General features: G+C 55.3%; 2 protein-coding genes across 3 annotated transcripts; one reads left to right on the top strand and one right to left on the bottom strand.

The window, feature by feature from the left end:
- Positions 1-1,088: 1,088 nt before the first annotated feature.
- On the top strand, positions 1,089-3,461 carry Haghl (hydroxyacylglutathione hydrolase like). Its single transcript, XM_027940721.2, has 8 exons — positions 1,089-1,372; positions 1,705-1,769; positions 1,849-1,966; positions 2,054-2,162; positions 2,242-2,345; positions 2,498-2,599; positions 2,817-2,896; positions 3,199-3,461. Exons 1-8 carry the CDS (start codon positions 1,268-1,270, stop codon positions 3,359-3,361), a joined length of 846 nt encoding a protein of 281 aa, XP_027796522.2. The 5' UTR covers positions 1,089-1,267; the 3' UTR covers positions 3,362-3,461.
- A 175-nt stretch (positions 3,462-3,636) lies between these two features.
- Ciao3 (cytosolic iron-sulfur assembly component 3) lies at positions 3,637-13,095 on the bottom strand. 2 transcript variants are annotated; one of them, XM_071605809.1, is made up of 11 exons: positions 13,007-13,095; positions 12,025-12,120; positions 10,198-10,360; positions 9,793-9,925; positions 7,494-7,628; positions 7,005-7,123; positions 6,164-6,293; positions 5,660-5,732; positions 5,261-5,398; positions 4,624-4,781; positions 3,637-4,476 (listed from the first exon to the last, which is right to left on the bottom strand). In XM_071605809.1, exons 2-11 carry the CDS (start codon positions 12,051-12,053, stop codon positions 4,238-4,240), a joined length of 1,317 nt encoding a protein of 438 aa, XP_071461910.1. In that variant the 5' UTR covers positions 12,054-12,120; positions 13,007-13,095; the 3' UTR covers positions 3,637-4,237. The 2 variants fall into 2 exon arrangements, with proteins under 2 accessions (XP_071461910.1, XP_027796521.1); XM_027940720.2 differs by having other exon boundaries at positions 10,198-10,341; positions 13,007-13,093.
- Between the last annotated feature and the right edge of the window lie 4,594 nt (positions 13,096-17,689).

Here is a 17,689-nt window from a genome sequence, read left to right as displayed (position 1 = left end):
CGGGGAACCTGGTTCCTTACAATTATGGTGTCGGCTCCTTTCTGGGCCATTTCCTCATTTGGGAAATGCAGACCAACACCCAGGGCATTCATCTGGATCCGGTATATGGAAACTAAAAATGCAGTTGCTGATACTGCTGTGCTTACGAGGAATGTCCTATCCTACCATGTGGATTCGACAGTTTATTTTTTAAAAAATATCTTTAATTAATTAATTTTTATGTGGTGCTGAGGATTGAACCCACCCAGGGCTGCTTAACCACTGAGCTACATCCTCAACCCTTTTAAAATATTTTATTTAGATACAGTTGCTGAGGCTGGCTTTGAACCCCCAAACCTCCTGCCTCAACCTCCTGAGGCGCTGGGATTACAGACACTGGCCACTGCACCTGGTTCGTGCACTTTTCTTTCTTTCTTTTTTTTTTTTTTAGTACCCGGGATTGAACTCAGGGGCACTCAACCACTGAGCCACATCCGGGTTTCACTGAGTTGCTTAGCGCCTCTTTTTTGCTGAGGCTGGCTTTGAACTCGCGATTCTCCTGCCTCAGCCTCCTGAGCAGCAGGGATTACAGCTGTGCACCACCGCGTCTGGCTAGTGCTTCGTACACTCTTCAGATAGATGCCTTCTATGTACCTCCAGGTGCTGGCCGAAACTTGGGATAGGCTGGTAAATAAGCTATACAGCCCTCCCCACCCCTAGCCTGAGAGGAAGGGTGCGGACATTCCAATACTGGTAGCAGTCTCGGAAAGCTTGCGCAGGGAAGGTTTCTGTGAGCAGGCGGCAAGTGTCCGGAACCACGCTCCACTGCGCATGCGCGTTCCCTCCAGCCAGCATCAGTCCCTGGCCGGGCAGTGAAGGCCAGCCGCCGGTAGAACGACAGGCTCCCTCTGGGCCTAAGGCCCTGCCTCCGTCGGTCAGTCGAGCGTCCTCCAGGCCATCTGCACAGGTGTCGTGAGGGGTTTTCGGGACCACCTGTCTGGAGTGTGGGGTCCCTCTGTGGCTACAGGGCGGGATGGTGGGAGGAGGCGTGGCCTGCGGACTAGGGGCAGGGCCCGTTGGGAGGCGGGGCTGCGAGCGGAAGGCGGGGCCCCAACGAGGCCGCCTAGAACCTGCACGCGGATCTTCAGGAGTTCCTGAAGCAGGGCTCTTTGCACCTTCTGCGCGCGCGCTTGTGTGTCTGTCCGTGTCCCCGTCTTGCCCAGAAGGGCTCAGTAGGCTGTGGGGGCCTTCTTTTGGAGGAGGCGTGGGGTGGCTGAGTTCTGCCACGATGAAAGTCAAGGTCATTCCTGTGCTTGAGGATAACTACATGTACCTGGTCATCGAGGAGGACACGCGAGAGGCTGTGGCTGTGGATGTGGCGGTGCCCAAGAGGGTAAGGGACGGTCGGGGGTGGCAGGAACACCATTGAAGGTCTAGGCAGCCTTGAGTACTACACGCCAAATCCCCCACCCTGGCTGGAGCAGACTGTCCCATCCTCTTCTTCGATCTCTGGTCTCCAGATGATCTTGGGGCTTCCTAAGTTAGGGCTGCCTTGGCACGCGTGTCCTTTATCCAGTGCTTAACTGCCCTTGTATAGCGGGGCGCCCGCTAATTGTATGCAGGATACAGCCCCTCCTCTGCGCTGTCCTAGGTACTTGCGGCGGTGCAGTATGGAGGGAGCAGCTCACCCAGACGTCCAAATCACTATGACTTTATTCCTTTCAGCTGCTGGAGATCGCAGGCCGAGAGGGAGTGTCTTTGACCACGGTGCTAACCACCCACCACCACTGGTGAGTGCAGGTTGGGCGTACGGAGGCTTAAAGACGCCTTTCCCTGACCAGAGGTAACTGCTTTACTGCGGGTCCACAGGGACCACGCTCGGGGCAATGTGGAGCTGGCGCGGCTACAACCGGGGATGGTGGTGATGGGCGGGGACGAACGCATCTGTGGGCTGACCCGCATGCTGGTACATGAGGAGGAACTACGGGTGAGTACTGAGTATGCCACATGGGAAATGCGGGAAGGGACGACCCACCCCTGACCCGCCCTCACAGGTCCGCTTGCCCCTCTGCAGTTTGGGGCCATCCATGTGCGCTGCCTCCTGACGCCTGGCCATACCTCTGGCCACATGAGCTACTTCCTTTGGGAGGATGAAAGCCTGGACCCGCCTGCCCTCTTCTCCGGTACCCACAGCCCAGAGGTCACCCTGTCATCTTCTCTGACCAGGCTTCCCATCTCCTCTTACCTACCCTCCTCCCACAGGGGACGCACTGTCCGTGGCTGGCTGTGGCTGGCACTTGGAAGGCACTGCCCAGCAGATGTACCAGAGTCTGACAGAGACCCTTGGCACCCTGCCCCCACAGACGGTGCGTGGGGTCCAGACCCTGCTTAGTGCTGTGCTTCCTCTGGGAACCCTCATGCCCTGTCCGGGTCCAGATGGTGGGCCTAAGGCCAGGTCCTGAGCGCCTCCCACCTCTGCCTGCAGTAGTGCTCTGCACACTGAATGCCCTTTCTCCAGAAGGTGTTCTGTGGCCACGAGCACACACTGTGCAACCTGGAGTTTGCACACACAGTGGAGCCCCACAATGACCACGTGAGAGCCAAACTGTCTTGGGCCCAGGTAGGCCACTTCTTGCCCCTTAATGGGAGGGATGTGCAGTGGGGAGAGCATGTGCTCTCTTTTGAGTTTGGCTGCAGGAGAATCCCCAGGGTCAGCACGATTAGCCTTGGTGGCCACTGCTGGCTTCGCATGGGATATGTGGCCCTGTGGCCACAGCCAAGCAGGCTGGGACTGTCAGGAAAAGCCTGGTTATGACAAGGGCCTATGGTCGCTGCAGAAAAGAGATGAGGACGATGTGCCCACTGTGCCATCCACCCTGGGCGAGGAGCTGCTGTACAACCCCTTCCTGAGGGTGGCGTGAGTATGGCCATGTCTGGGGCCTCCCCATGGGTGGGGCTTGAGCTACAGTCATTAAGGCAGCCTGGGAGGCATCTCCCTGTGGAACCAGCTGGCAATGCCAGCCTGCCTTCCCTGGGACCTCCTTGGCAGCCATTTGGTTAGTTAAGGTGTCTGGGGGCCATTAATTGGGCTGAGTGTCCCTGGCACCAGGAGAGGCCCACATTAAGTATCGTCCTGTCATCCATCCAGTGCCCTGTCCCTTCCCACCCCCATGGGTAGCCTAGTGTCCAGCCATTCCCCACTGTGCCCCTCCCCTACAGAGAAGAGGCGGTACGCAAGTTCACAGGCAAAGTGGCCCCAGCCGAGGTCCTGGAGGTGCTGTGCAGGGAGCGGGCTTGCTTCCAGCAGGCTATGGAGCCACCACAGCCACAGGCCCGGGCACTCCTTGCACTGCAGTGGGGGCTCTTGGGCCACCAGAAGTGAGCCACCCAGGGCCCACTCAACTCCATGTTGCTCCTCCCACGACTCTCAGTCTGCCTGGACCCACACAAGGGTGGCCTCTGTGGACCTGCCTGGCTGTATGCCCAGCCTTCGAGGATCAGCAAGTGGTACTCTCCTCCACTGCTCCTGGAGGTAGACTGCAGGACCTCTGTGCAGCCACACACCTGTCTGTGCCTGAGCAGTCCTGCCTGGGTTCTGCTCAGTGAATAAATCTCTGAGAGGCCCTTTGGGGCACAGACGCTCCAAGACAGCAGTGATTCCAGACGTGCTGGGCATGTCCTTTATCAGAGGTGAAACTGGGTCAGAGACGGGCCTGGCAGGAACCCAGCCATGGCGGCATGATGGCCAGGGAAGACTTGTGCAGGGATGCAGCCTAAGATACAGAGCTGACCTTAGGCCCACACTCTGTAACCCTAGTTTCAGGAGTCCAGATGTCCTTTCCTGCAGCAGTCCCCATACTTGACACTACTAGTCGTCACCTGCCCCCTGCCCTGTGGCTTCCAGGTGATTCCAGACTTCAGGGATAGCACCTGCAGGAACTCCGGAGCCCCTCACTATAGAGCCACCATGGCCAGGAAAGGCAATGTCCATAGAAGGGCCAGTGGAAGAGAGTCCCAAACTTCAGAGAACCTTCAGCCTCGTCTTCCACCCCTCACCCTACCTGCAAAGCCAGTACAGAGCCCGGGGTGTGCAGGCACAGGTCACATTTCCAGACCACGAAATCCTGTGTGTATCTGGAACCCACTTTAACATGGGCTCTAACACACCGTACAGCTCCTTTTGTTTCTGGGAGAGCCCTGGGGTCTGAGGTGAGAGGCTGTGCTGCTGGGCGCTGGCCCCAGCAGACCTCGAGGCCTCCTACCACCTGATGCTCAGGCCCGAGCTGGGCTTCTCTATGGCATGGTACTGGGTGTGCAGCAGGCGGCTGGCCCGCTCTGAGCTCTCACCCTGCAGCCACTGCTGGTACAGCTCCTGGACCCCAGGCACATCCTCAGGTGTCTCCACCCTGACCATGCTATACAGGCTCTCCACCTGCTGGAGAAGGTCTTTGCTGGACATGTCCAGGGCCTTGAGTTGGCCTCCACCATTCAGGCATCCTGTGCAGAACAGGTTATGGTCACAAGAGTGTCAGGTGGGGTCAAAGTGCACACCCTCTCCCCACTCACCTCCTCCAGCGCTGGAGGGGTGCTGCCAACTCCATCCCAGCAGCCCCCGCCCCTGCCATCTCCTGCCGGGAGGTGCACCTGAGGGGCAGGCCATGACCTCCACATAATGGTAGGGGCAGCGGCCTCGCTTGAGCTTCTGGACCAGGTTCTGGATGTTGCGGAAGCCATAGGCAGTGGCAAAGTGTAGCAGCACCTGGCCCTCCCTCTCCAGGGTCACCTCCTGGAAGTCCCTGTTCCTGAGGATGGGAGAGACTATATGCACCACCAACACCAGGCTCCTGTACACACACAGGGGCCCTGCTGGGATAGGGGAACTCAGCACTTCCACCCCCTGCTCCTGGGCAGGGGAGAGAGGGTAGAACGAGTGGAGTGCTCCCTCCAACCAGAAGTCCAACAGGTGACCTTAACCTCTCCCAGGTCTGTCTCCTCACCTGTGAAATGCGAGTCCCCTTTCCTAAGGCTGGTCTTGAGGCATGGCAAGGGAGGACCTAGCCTTGCCCTCCCTCCCAGATGCAGGTGTCACTGGTATCCACCTGTCCTGAGGACAGCAGCCTTGGGCTCAGGATCTTTGCTAAGGGGGAAACTGAGGCCCCCACTTGTGCCCAGTGCTCCAGGGTCTACCACCAAGCCCACCAAGAGGACCCAGGGCTGGGGAGGCACCAGTCTAGGAGCTTTATGGCTATCCTGTCCTGGTGCCCCAGGCCACCCCACTGACCTCAAAGGCCTGTAGGTGACCTCATCCACATGGACTCCAAAGAGCTCTCTTGCTGCATGCCGGAACACATGCTCCAGGTAGCCCCCTGAGCCCCCACCCCGGTGGCTGATGGGCTCCTCAGCAGATGTGCTGCTGGACCTGTGGAAGGGGCAGGTCAGTGTGGGTGAGGAGAGCAGGGCCTCAGCACAGCTGTGTTCAAGCTTTTCTAGGTGGGAAACAAGTCCTGGGCACAAAGGAACGTCTTGGAATGACCCCAGGGCCCCTGGTGTGTCTGACACTGTCCCGGGGAGCTCAGGCCTCTCCAAGTTGGGATGTGCCTCTCAGGCCTGGGGCAGGCCATGGGAGGGAAGGAGAGGCACTGCCCACCCCACGGCAGCCTGGTTCCCTCTGCTGACTTACAGGCCATCCAGAGGGGCTGGCTCCAGCTCTGAGAGCGAGACCCCCTCCTCTTCCAGCAGCTCGAGGACTTCTCCTGTGTGGGACCACAGCACGGGTGCTCCAACCGCTCGAACCTCAAGCTGCCCGCATGCCTGGCAGCTGCATCTTGGCCCCAGCAGGCCCACATATTCACCCAGCCAGTGGTGGGAAAGGATGACCCCTCTAAAGACCCTCATGGCTGCCTCATTCCCTCAGGGTGGCATAAGGTGAACCAGGTAACTGTGCTGGTCTAGTGCTGTCTGCCCAGCCTCCTGGGCAGTTCATTTTCCCGTCTTGCTAGTACTTGAGAGACTCTGAGACTTCTCAACTCAGAAATGGGGAGCACATGTGAGTCAGAAGGCTGAACTGGAGCCTTTCCACAACCCCCAGACCCACTCAAGCCAACAAGGAACCCCAGGCCCAAGGGCTGCAGGTGTCCCAGAGGGGTCAGCTGAGAATGCCCTGCCTCCTGGGTGCGGACAATACCTGTAGTGAGGACGCAGTCCACATCTCGAGCCTGGTGCTCCTGGCTATAGAAGTCGGGCCTGGAGGCCTCCAGCTTTTTGTCGTAGCAGGGCATCACTGTGACATGGTACACCTTGTCGGGGGCCAGGCGCTACAGGAGGAGAGAAACTTGGTCCCACCTGACTACAGCTCGCTCTGTGACAAACGAGGTGAGAGGTGGCCATGCAGCTGGCCTTGAACAGCCCTTCAGGCTGGCACTGCTTCCCAGCAGCCTCCTCACTGATGCCGTGGCCCTGCAGTGGACGCCACAGGTCCTGCAGCACCCAGCTCCAGCAGAGGAAGAGGCCTCAGCCTTCATGGTTCTGGGGTCAACAGAAAAAGCAGGTTGTGGTGCAGGAGATCTGAGGGCCAGGAACCTGACTTGGCACCAGAGCACTTGCCTAGCATGCATGAGGCCTGGGTTTCGATTCCAGCACCACACACAGACTTCAAGGAAGCCTGTGTCCGTGCAGAAGCAGCATAGCACAGGACTAAGGTCAGGAGAAGTGTAGGCTCCTCGCCTCCTGTGGGCCAGTGGCACCAGTTTGGAGTCCTCATGGCTCAGCAGGTGCCCTTGTTTACCCAGCAGCCTGTGGAGGTCACCTGATTGCAGCCTGGCTTAGGCCTCTTGCTCCCGAGGGGCTGGGCCACCTCTAGGTGAGTGAAGAGTACCTTCATAGGCAGCTGACATTAATGCTTATGACCCCAAATGCCTCCAGAGGGTACATGGCCACAGCCACAGTGACTGGAGCCAGGGCCACCAATGCCAGGGTCACAGCTGCCACTCTCCAGCGTGCTGCCCTACACGACCTAAGGCTGTTACCTGCTGTTGGGCGAAGAAGTCCTTGACCAGGGAGCCCATGACCTGCTGTGGGGACCGGGCCGTGCTGATGTAGGGGAGGATGAAGCTGCCATGGGTCTTCTCAGCATAGCAGATCCAGCCTGTGCCGGCAGAACCAACAGGTCTCAGTTGGGCACAGGGCAGGCCTGGGTGGCTCACAGAGTGCCTCTCTGCTTGACAGCGATGCAACACTCAGGGGGTAGACCAACTTGTACAAAAAGTGACCGCAGCAAAGATAGCATTCCCATTCTGTCACCCCTGTCACCAGGAGTACCAGCCTCCAGGCCACAGAAGGGGAGAGACTGCAGGCATTTTCCTGATGGGGCGCCTCCTCCAAGAGGCCTGAGGTACTGACTGGTCCAAGAGCTCTGCCTCCCCACCTGCTCTCCAGGTCCTGAGCCTTGCTGCTGGTATGGTCAGCTTTTAACCACATGATTTGGAACCTTGCCACCTGCACAACCATGAACACACCTGGGCAGGCAGAAGCCAGCACAGGCAAGGCCACTCTGGAGTTGGCTCGATCTCGGAATCGCCGCACGAACTCTCGCTGGCTCTCAAGGAGGCTCAAGTTCCTTGAGAAGGCAGTGTCGAAGACGAAGTGCGCCCCTGGAAAAAAGGCACAAGCTTGACCCCCACCACAGCTGGCACCAGCCATGGGTGACCCTTCTGGTGCTGGCCACAGCAGGGGCAGCACTATTCACATCCCCAAAAATAGGGCACTGCCCCCAGCGGCACCAGTTGCTTCTACTGCAGCCCCAGGAAGCACGGAACAGCCTGTGCCATTGGGATAAGCCAGGTGCTGCCTGGGGCCAGGGGACAACTTCCTGTGATGCATCTCCCACTGCAGTGAACTCCTGTTTATTTATTTATTTTTTTGTACTGGGGATTGAACCCAGGGGTGCTTAGCCACTGAGTAACATCACCACCCTTTTTATTTTTCATTTTGAGACAAGGTCTCACTAAGTTACTCAAGACCTCACTAAGTTGCTGGGGCTGGCCTTGAACCTGTGATCCTCCTGCTTCAGCCTCCCTAGCTGCTGGGATTACAGGCGTGTGCCACCATACCTGGTTCCTGTTTGATTTTTTTTTTTTTAAATATTTTTTAGTTTTCGGCGGACACAACATCTTTGTATGTGGTGCTGAGGATGGAACCCGGGCCGCATGCATGCCAGGAGAGTGCGCTACCGCTTGAGCCACATCCCCAGCCCTCCTGTTTGATTTCTAAGGTTTGGCTTTCTCACACTGGAGCAGGGCTCAGGCTCCTGGACAATTCCTAGTGCTCCACCTCTTCCCAGGTCCTCATAGCAGTATGTCCAAACATCTTTTTTACACAGCCAGCTCCAAGGGACCATCTCCTCCTGGGCTGTTGCCCACTGTTCCCCATCCCCCCAGACTGTGCAGAAGTCCCAGGTGAATGCCACTTAGTCACAGTGAGATTCTGGGCAATTGTACCTGCTTGCTCTAAACCCATCAACTAAACTCCTGCAGAAACCTGTTTGACTCCAGTAAAGGGCTGCCCTTCTGACTTACTGCACCCTCCCCGCCAGGATCCAGAAGGAAAAATCTTTGAATGTGTTTTCTTGGATGGTGCCATACTGATTTCCATCTTCCATTGGACCAGGCGCAGCCCTAGGCCAGCTTCCCCAGGGTCTGAGGGACCAGGACAGCCAGATAGGGCCAGTGTCAGCAAGTTTCTGGTGAGAGACCCCCCTGGTCATGGGAGGACGACCAGGCATTAGCCTGTCTACCAGGTAAAGGAACATTCTGTGAAAGGGGCCTGTGAACACCCCCTTTCACTTCCCACTAGGGTGGGGGTGCTGGCCACTCTGGCACTAGCACCCCAATCTAGCCAGGGGCTCTCAGGATACTCATTTCCTCCCCTAGCCCAGTGACCAACCAAGTCTGGATGTGGCTGACCAGTGTCCAACACAGCCCTGGAATGTGTGCCTTCAGAGCAACAGGTAAGAAACACACAGGGTGGTGAGTTCCTCGTCTGGGAAGAGTGCAAGTCGGAGCAGATGGCTGCTCTTCAGAGGTGTTGCTCCCCACCAGGCACAGTGGCCACACGTGTGGGAGGCTGAGGCAGGAGGGTTGTGAGTTCAAAACCAGCCTTAGCAACTTAGCAAAACCCTGTCTCAAAAAATGAAAAGGGCTGGGGATGTGGCTCAGGGGATAAATGCCTCTGGCTTTAATTTCTGGAACAACAACAAAAAAAAGAGGTGGGCTGGGCTGTGGCTCAATGGTAGAGTGTTTGCCTATTGTGTGAGGCATCGGGCTAGATTCTCAGCACTGCATATAAATAAATGAATAAAATGAAGGTCCAGGGGCTGGGGTTGTGGCTCAGCGGTGGAATGAGTGCCTACCGTGTGTGGGGCTGTGGCTCAGTGGTGGAGCGCTGGATTCTCAGCACCACTTAATGAATAAAATAAAGGTCCAGGGGCTGGGGCTGAGCGGTGGAGCACTCACCCAGCACATGTGAGGCCCTGGGTTCAATCCTTAGCACCATATAAAAATAAATAAAATAAAGCTATTGTGTCCAACTACAACTAAAAATAAGTTAATACGTAAATAAATAGAGGGCCATCAACATCTTAAAAGAAAAAAGAGCTGCTGCTCTCCACTGTCAAGCAACCTCAAGATGAAGTCCCACTGGGAACACATCAAGTGTCTGAGTTTAGGGCTGAGTGATTGTGACTTGGAAGTGGGAAGCATCCCCATGCTCAACACCCATGTTTGGGGCCATGGTATTCACCCAAGGTTCCACACCTACCTATTTTTTTAAAGAATGAAGTTAATTTCCTGGCAGTGTCTGTAGGATTTAGCTGAAACCTTGCAGCCAGCGATGCTCTGGACTGGGGTGAGACAGAAATGACAACCAGCCGCTGCTCACTGGGTGCTGCAGTCTGCAAGGCGGGGAGAGGCACTTACTCTGCAGGTTTGTAAGATCCAGCTCCCAGCCTGTCAAGCCAGATGCCAATGGTTCTGGAGAGAGCCTGCTGCCCCAGTGGAGCCCAGCACATGGGGGTACATTCAGGAGAGAGCTAGGGCCTGGCATCTCAGAGCATGGCAAGACCCAAGAGATATGGGAGTCACCTGAAGGAAGGACAAGTGGCACGAGGTGAGCTGCCCCTGAAGAAATATGCCCTGGGCTGCTGGGCCAATCTGTACCACTTACCTTGTTAGCATCTAGAACCTTCCGCAGCTCCTCATGGCTCTGCTGGGTGATAAGCACAGTCTCTGCCGAGGTGACACAGCCACTACATGCCAGGCAGTCGTTCAGTGAGACCCTGGCTTTTGCTAGCTTCTGGGTCCCACCATCCTGTAGAAGGGGCATGGACCTAGGACAACGGTCCCCTTGCAGGGCTCCTCTCAGGAGCGCAGATCCCACAGGGGCCTGTGCTCTTCTGCTTACAACACACTGGCAGCCAACATGGTGTCTAGTTGGGTGCCACTCGATTTTTATTTTCATTTACTTTCTGTGGTCCTGGAGATTAAATCTAGGGCTTTGTACGTGCTAGGCAAGCACTCAATCCCTGAGTCACATGCCCAGCCCTGCCACTCAATATTTTTAAAAATTAAAATATTAAAAATTTAACATATTTTTTAAAATTAAAAAATGTTACACAAAATACTAGTACACATTCTAAGTTTTCACACTGACATCAAACTCAACTTTTGGGACAAACTCAACTAGCACATCAAACTTGTATGAATAGGGCTTGCTTGCGTTCAGTCAGCACAAAAGCAGTAGACTTGCCTGCTGGAGGGGATGCTGGCCCTGCTGTGCATGTGTAGGCCTGTGGGAATAGGCTCTAAAAGAAGGAGGTAATGCCAAGAGCTGGCTCGGCCAGACAGAGGTAGAGCCTCGAGATGCTGGTGTTCAGGCTGGTCCTCTAGGAGGGTATTCAATGGGTTTTCCAATCAAGATGATCCCAGCTAAAGCCCCTGACTCCCCCTTACAGACATGAGCCTGGTTTGAGCTGGAGACAGGAGAGCTTCAGGGGTGAGGTTCTGAACTGGAGGTCCTTTGAGCTACCTCCCACTAGGTCTGTGTGCTGTGCTGCAGCCACATCTGAGATTAGCCCACACTGAAAAGCTAAGAACCCACAGGCCTGGGCTGTGATGTGCCAAGGGAGGCTGCAGTGCTCCTTCAAATCAATAGCCACAGCTCTGGACAGCAGTGCCCATGAGTGCCCAGCACCTTCCCTGGGTCCCTTCACTTATGGAACCCTTGAAAGAATCAGGCCCTCTCAGCTGCACCAGCCCCAGCCATGGCATGCCTTGAGTCACCATCCTGCAAAGAGCAAAAGTCAGCTTTCTTGTGACCATGTGATACTGCTCATCACAGGCATCTGCACACCCCACACCATGAACCAAGAAAGGTTCCCATTCAGGGAGGATTCCTGGCCAGGCAGACAGAGCATCATTTCTCAGCCCAGTGGTGAGTTTAGTTTGTTTATATATATATACATACACATACACACACACACACACACACACACACACGTATGTATATTTACTTATTTATTTGTCAATGGACCTTTATTTTGTTTGTTTATATGTGGTGCTGAGAATCTAACCCAGTGCCTCACACATGCTGGGCAAGTGCTCTGCCACTGAGTCACAACTCTAGCCCTGTGAATGTAGTTTTGAAGCCCAAATGGCAGGTGGTTGGGGTCAGTCTTAATACTATAGCATTGGGAACTCGTGTTCACTTGGTAAAAGAGCAAGTAGGCAGGCTCCAAGATCTCATCCTAGAACTTAGGAGAGGGCAGCAGGACCCACCATGTCTGTAGAACAAATCAGTCCTGCTGCTCAGCCTGGGCACCCAGTCTGCTCCCCAAGTACTCTGACCTGGTGCCCCAGCAGTCAGTGAACAGACCAATATGAAATGACTGGCAGAATGTGGAAAGTCTCAAGGTTACCACATTGCAACTGGATGAAGCAGAGAAAACATGCTTCAGCCCATGCAGCTGGACTGTGGTGGGGCTCCATGCCTTACCTGATTAACTTGGAAGTAACTCCCATCATCCTCGATGTGGATCCTGGCCACACCACTTCCAGGCCTCTTATCCACTTTCACAGGCTTGATGCAATCCTATACCAGGAAGAGATCCCAAACCTGTTCTGTGAAGGAGCTCCTGAGGTAGCTGAGCCTCAAGAATGGCTGGCCCCATGGTACAAGGCTCTGCCCAGGACAGGATGGACCCACCATCTTCCTGCTACTGAGGCTGTCCCAGGCTGCCCTCCTCTGCACTAGGCACTGGAGTCTAACATCAAGGTCACTCACTCCACAAGTGTGGATCAGTATGAAGGCCAGCACCAACTAGGCCTGCAAACTGCCCATCTGCAGGGACATCCATTCCTGACCTTTGACCCAAGAGCAGACAGTGGTGCAGCCACCAAGAAGAGGTCAAAGTTAATGGCTACTGAGGGAACCAAGGAATGCTTCCCTTGGTGACATCTGTTGGTCACCACTCCACATAGCCCTGGAAGCAAGTCTGGCTCTCCCGTCTCCTTGAGTTCTGTCTTGCGATTCCAAAACCATAGTGGCCACTTCCTTCCCACCTCACGGGAGGCGGCTGCAGCTCATCTTGCCTGCCCTGTAGACCAGCCCCGCTCGGTTAATCTGGGGTGGTGCTTTTCAGCTTTGGCTGTGCAGAGCCCTGGCAGTTACAGGCAGGCCCTGCCAGATATGGGCACCAGCTTCCAGCCTGGTGCAGCCGGTCCCTCCTCTGGGCTCCAAGTGGGCCGTTCTTGACACCCATTGCTGTCTGTCTGGTTCCCCCATGTGCCCTAGTGAACTGCACCCTTGACACTCTTGTCCCCCGCCGTAGACTGTGGGCCGTTCCCCGACACCGTCCGGGATATCCCGTCCTGCCCCAGTGGGCCGCCCCACGGCCGACACCGGCAGCCCGTCCCACGCGAGCCGCCTGTGAGAGCCCGATCTCTATTCCACGTAAGCGGGCGGCCTGCCTGCCCACCTGGGACGGCCCGATGAAGTCGTCCAGGTCGGTCAGCTGCAGCGCCCCGCTGAAGGGCGACGCCATGACTGCCGCGCTACCGCCCGGCGCCGCGCGCAGGTGTCGTCAAGTGGCGCGAAGCAACGTAGAGTTCCGCCTCGCTGCCGGAAAGCGCCCCGCTCGGTGCATGCGTGTCTGTTCTGCGGCGGGCGGTGCGCGCCCTCTGCTGGCGGGCCCAGTGCAGCGGCTCTCGCGCCCTGGCTCGCGGATGTTCAGAGCCCAAAGTTCCAGGCTTCCATTCTCTGCGCCTTCTCTGGCTGCGGCGCTCTTGGCAATGTAGATCAAGGACAATGCAGCTCTGGCGCCATAGTCTCTTTGGCTTCGCAAAGAACTGGAGGGGTTCCTCACTTCATTTATCTACTTATGTTCTGCTTACCTGCCAGCCAGGTGTGGGCCTGAGAGTGCCCAGAGGCGCGGCCTTGCTGTGTGCTGTGCTCACTGATGTGCTCAAGAACCAAGGCGACACCAGAAACACAATGTGTGCCCAGCTTCTGTTGACTGAGATTCAGGCAGTGCGGAAAATCCACAGGTAGGGAGCAGTAGTCCCTCCCTCGGGCTCTGGTGGCTTGATTCCCAGCAGTTTGATTCTACAGACCTCCAGGACCCAGTTACTGGTATTTTGGAGATCAACCTGAGGAAACCCCATTTCTTTTCCATAAGAATTTTTAGCCTGAGTGCTAGTGTGTAGCTGAGAGTAGAGCACTTGGCTAGCAGGTCGCCCTGAATTCCATCTCCAGCACTGCAAAAAGGAAAGAAAGAAAAAATGATTTATAGGTCGCTGGTCTCAATTGTGAAGCCTTAATAAACCATATCATGTCCAGTTACACATTTAGTGACCAGTTTTTATTGGGACTTTCCAGAAAACTCCAGGCATTGAATCTGGCTTATCCCCAGATGCTTGGACTGACCTGGTGGGTCTATGGCAGGCTTGGCCCTAGATCATCCCTGGTAATCCCACATTTCTTCCTTCTTCCTGGGGTCTGGATTCTGAGTCCCACAGTTGTCCCACTGGGCTCTGCTTGGCAACTATTGCCTGTCTACGACTCCACTTTCAGGTCCAGGACTGGTGGCCTCCCTGAGCCCCACAGCTGCTCCCCCAGCCCAGTGGGGCTTTCTCCTCAGCAGCAAGAGGCTTTCAGGTGGGCTTCCAGGCCACACTTGTCCCTGGGTACCCTGGGCCCCAAGTCTGAAGAAGTCCTCCAATTTTGAGAAGGAGAATGCAAACTAAGTGTCACTGAAATGCCTTGGAATGGATCAGGAGTGTGAGTGGCAGGTGCCATTGAGATTTGAGGATCTCTTAGCACGAGTGTGGGCTATGTAGTCTGCTTGGGGTTTCTCCCAGTGCTAGGAGAGAGTCTGATGTGTTGAAATTCAAGGAGGGTTCAGTCTATCTCCCCCTCTCCACAGACCCAAGTCCAAGTCAAACACAAATGGAACAAAGGTGGATGTGACCGGGGTGCCACCTGCAGATGATGGGATCTTCCAGACAATGGAATGGCATGAAGCCATGAGAAGGATGGAAGTTCTGATGTGCGTCAGCATAGGCAAACCATGAGAACTTGTGGCCACAGAGGATCAGTCCCAAAAGGTGCAGGTTGTGTGAGTCCTCGCCTTCTCTGAGCCATATGCCAGTCTTTAAAAAAAAAATATATTTATTTTTTAGTTGTATTTGGACACAATACCTTTATTTTATTTATTTTTTAAATTTATTTTTTAGTTTTAGGTGGACACATTATCTTTATTTTACATTTATCTGGTGCTGAGGATCAAACCCAGTGCCTCATGCATACTAGGCGAGCGTTCTACCACTGAGCCACAAACCGAGCCCTTATTTATTTATTTTTATGTGGTGCTGAGGAGCGAATCCAGGGCCTTGCATGTGCTAGGCAAGCACTCTACCGCTGAGCCCCAGCCCCAGCCCCAGCCCCATACATGCCAGCCTTTACATAAACATTTTACACTCTTTTTTTTTGTGCATGTGTTGTGCTGGGGATTGAACCCATGGCCTTGTGCATGCAAGGCAAGCACTCTACCAACTGACCTATATCCTCAGCCCTACATAAAAATTTTGTTTTGAGACAGGATCTTGCTAAGTTGCCCAGACTGGCCTTGAACTTGCAATCCTCCTACCTTAGCCTCCTGAGTCTCTGGGATCACAGGTTTATGCCACCACATCCGGCTTAATTGTGCATTTTATTTTTATTTTTATTTTTAAAGAGAGAGTGAGAGAGAGAATTTTAATATTTATTTTTTAGTATTTGGCGGACACAACATCTTTGTTTGTATGTGGTGCTGAGGATCGAACCCGGGCCGCACGCATGCCAGGCGAGCGCGCTACCGCTTGAGCCACATCCCCAGCCCTAATTGTGCACTTTAAATAGGCTAATTGCATGGTGTGTGAGTTTATATTTCAATAAAGCTGATCAAGAAAGCATGCAATTTGGAGGCAACTCCAAAGTAACTCCCAGGATGTCCAGTCTCAAGACACCAGCCTGTCACCCTTGAAGGAGTATATGGATGGCCAACATAGCCAGTTTGAGTTTTTTTGTTGTTGTTTCTTGTTTGGTTTTGTTTGGCAATACAGGGGTCAAACCCAGGGCCTCACACAAGCTAGGCAGGTGCTCTACTGCTGGGCTAAATCCTCAGCTCAGAGCCAGTTTCTGATTCAGAAAATAGGACCAGGTATTTCTGACCCCCCCCACCCCAGGCTGGGTTCTGCTGCTGCTCGGTGGGTTTGTGACTCCTTGCAGGTCTTAGGTTGCCTCTCCTCCCTGCACCCTGGTGCCACATCAGGCCTCTGAGTCCCTGGACTCCTGTTTTGCAAACTGTTTCATCATCATCATTAATGAGTGTTCACCATGAGCTTTGTGCAAGTCCCTAAACCAGACCCTGGGGATTCCAGGGTTGACACATGTCAGGGCAGAGGGAGGACCCCGGGCATGCACCCCTTCCTGGGCTGGCCCTGGTGCTCTGGCTGCGGCTCCCTCTGGAGGTGGCAAGGGGACACCTGCCTTGGTTGGGTGGGAGGAAGCACCAGCAGTGAGGCCCCTCGGTGTCTGCTGGGGCTCCCAGTACTGCCCAGCCCCTCCTGTGGGTTGGTGTGCTTCCCCAGGGTAAGTGTCCAAAGGCTGCAACAATAAATGACCACACACTGGTGTTCAGAACAGTAGAGATTCATCCTCTCATAGTTGTGAAGACCAGAGTTCTGAGAGCCAGGTGCGGGCAAGCCGGGTCTTCTGCAACCTCCAGGGAGGGTCTTTCCTGCCTCTCCCCACTCTGGTGGCTCCAGGCGTCCCAGGCTGTAGCCACATGGCTCCTTCTCTGCCTCTCTGCATGACTCCTTTCCTCTGTCTCCCCTCTCTCTCATCAGAACACCTGCTGTCAGAGATGGATTCAGGTCCCTGTTTGCATGGGCCCTTTTTCTAACCCACACCCACAGGTTCCAGCAGATACACCCTGGACACTACCATGCAGCCAGCTCCTGAGGAACTGGAGGATACTGCCTGAGGGTCTGGAGCCAATACCCCTGGGCTCTAGGCCAGCTGGGGCTCAGGGTGGAGGCAAGGACTGGCAGGTGTCTTTCAGGGTGATGGCTCTGTGACAGCTTACTCTTTTTTTTTTTTGTATTGGGGATTGAACCCAGGGGCACTTAACCACTGAGCCATATCCCTAGCCCTCTGTGACAGCTTAGAAGACCCCGAGGGAAGGCTGGCCAGGGCAGGGGAGACAGGAAGGGCAGAAGGGGAGCTGTATTTTCCAAAGTAAACAGTAGGTTTCCCAGTGTCCAATTTCAGCACCGCCTTCTCCAGCATTCAATAGGAACTCCCCTGTTGAAGTCCCCGTCCCCCAAAATTTGGAGAGGAGAAGACCTTGCGCAGGTCAGGAGGCAGCCAAGCCCATGAAAGCTCCCCGCCTAGCTTGTGGGGCACTGCAAGAGTGCCCTGAGGTGCTGGATTGGGGACCCAGGGGACAGGCAAGGAGGGAGAAAGGGGCTGTGAGTGTCCGCCTGGGTGGCCACCTGTGCAAGACACCAGGCATCTCCAGGGTCTGGGTCAGTGAAGCTGCTCCTGCCTGTGGGACTCAGCTCCCTGCCAGCTGTTCCAGGAACCTTGCAAGCCAGGGACTGCTTTGTTGGTCTGCCATGTGCCACAGGCCCAGTCCCCAACCCATGGTGCTGGGAGGTGGTGGGACCTGGTGGGAGGAGGCCTCCTTCTCCTCTCTCTGCTTCCTGGCAGCCATGTAAGCTGTGGCCTCCGTCCACTGCCCTCCCACCATAATGTGCCACACACCATAGGCCCCCAGCAATAGGGCCATGTGGACTGAACTGTTTAAGACTGTGAGCCAAAACAGTCCCTGTTTTCTTTTTAGGTGATTATCTCAGAGATTTTGTTAAAGTGACAGAGAGCCGACTCCCATGGTGGCCAATGAGGGGATCTCCTCACAACTCATGCTGAGGATATTCTGGGTGAGTCAGGTCCCCAGTGGTTATGGGGACACCCCACACTTGTCCCCTGCTGTCCCTTCCACATAGATCTTGGGCCCAGACCCTGTGCTGGTGGTTGGGACAGAAGGGTGGGAAGGCTCCATGGGAGGGCCCTTCCATAGTGTGTGTCGTGAGGGGGCCAGGCAGCCGCCTTCCCAAAA

Source organism: Marmota flaviventris, chromosome 19 (assembly GCF_047511675.1).
Source record: "Marmota flaviventris isolate mMarFla1 chromosome 19, mMarFla1.hap1, whole genome shotgun sequence".
In the NCBI taxonomy this organism is placed as follows: domain Eukaryota; kingdom Metazoa; phylum Chordata; class Mammalia; order Rodentia; family Sciuridae; genus Marmota; species Marmota flaviventris.
Note: the sequence above shows the minus strand (reverse complement) of the source record. Positions and strands in the feature narration are given on the sequence as shown.

What these genes read in the sequence shown, in the direction of transcription:
- Haghl (XM_027940721.2), top strand. Translation starts at nt 1,268, where the DNA reads ATGAAAGTCAAGGTCATTCCTGTGCTTGAGGATAACTACATGTACCTG. An exon ending in GCACCCTGCCCCCACAGACG is followed by an intron (nt 2,346 to 2,497) that starts GTGCGTGGGGTC and finishes CCCTTTCTCCAG; the next exon opens with AAGGTGTTCTGTGGCCACGA. An exon ending in CCAAACTGTCTTGGGCCCAG is followed by an intron (nt 2,600 to 2,816) that starts GTAGGCCACTTC and finishes TGGTCGCTGCAG; the next exon opens with AAAAGAGATGAGGACGATGT.
- Ciao3 (XM_027940720.2), bottom strand. Translation starts at nt 13,072, where the DNA reads ATGGCGTCGCCCTTCAGCGGGGCGCTGCAGCTGACCGACCTGGACGAC. An exon ending in ACTTCATCGGGCCGTCCCAG is followed by an intron (nt 12,121 to 13,006) that starts GTGGGCAGGCAG and finishes TTCCTGGTATAG; the next exon opens with GATTGCATCAAGCCTGTGAA. An exon ending in CCAGCCCCTCTGGATGGCCT is followed by an intron (nt 5,399 to 5,659) that starts GTAAGTCAGCAG and finishes CCCCTTCCACAG; the next exon opens with GTCCAGCAGCACATCTGCTG.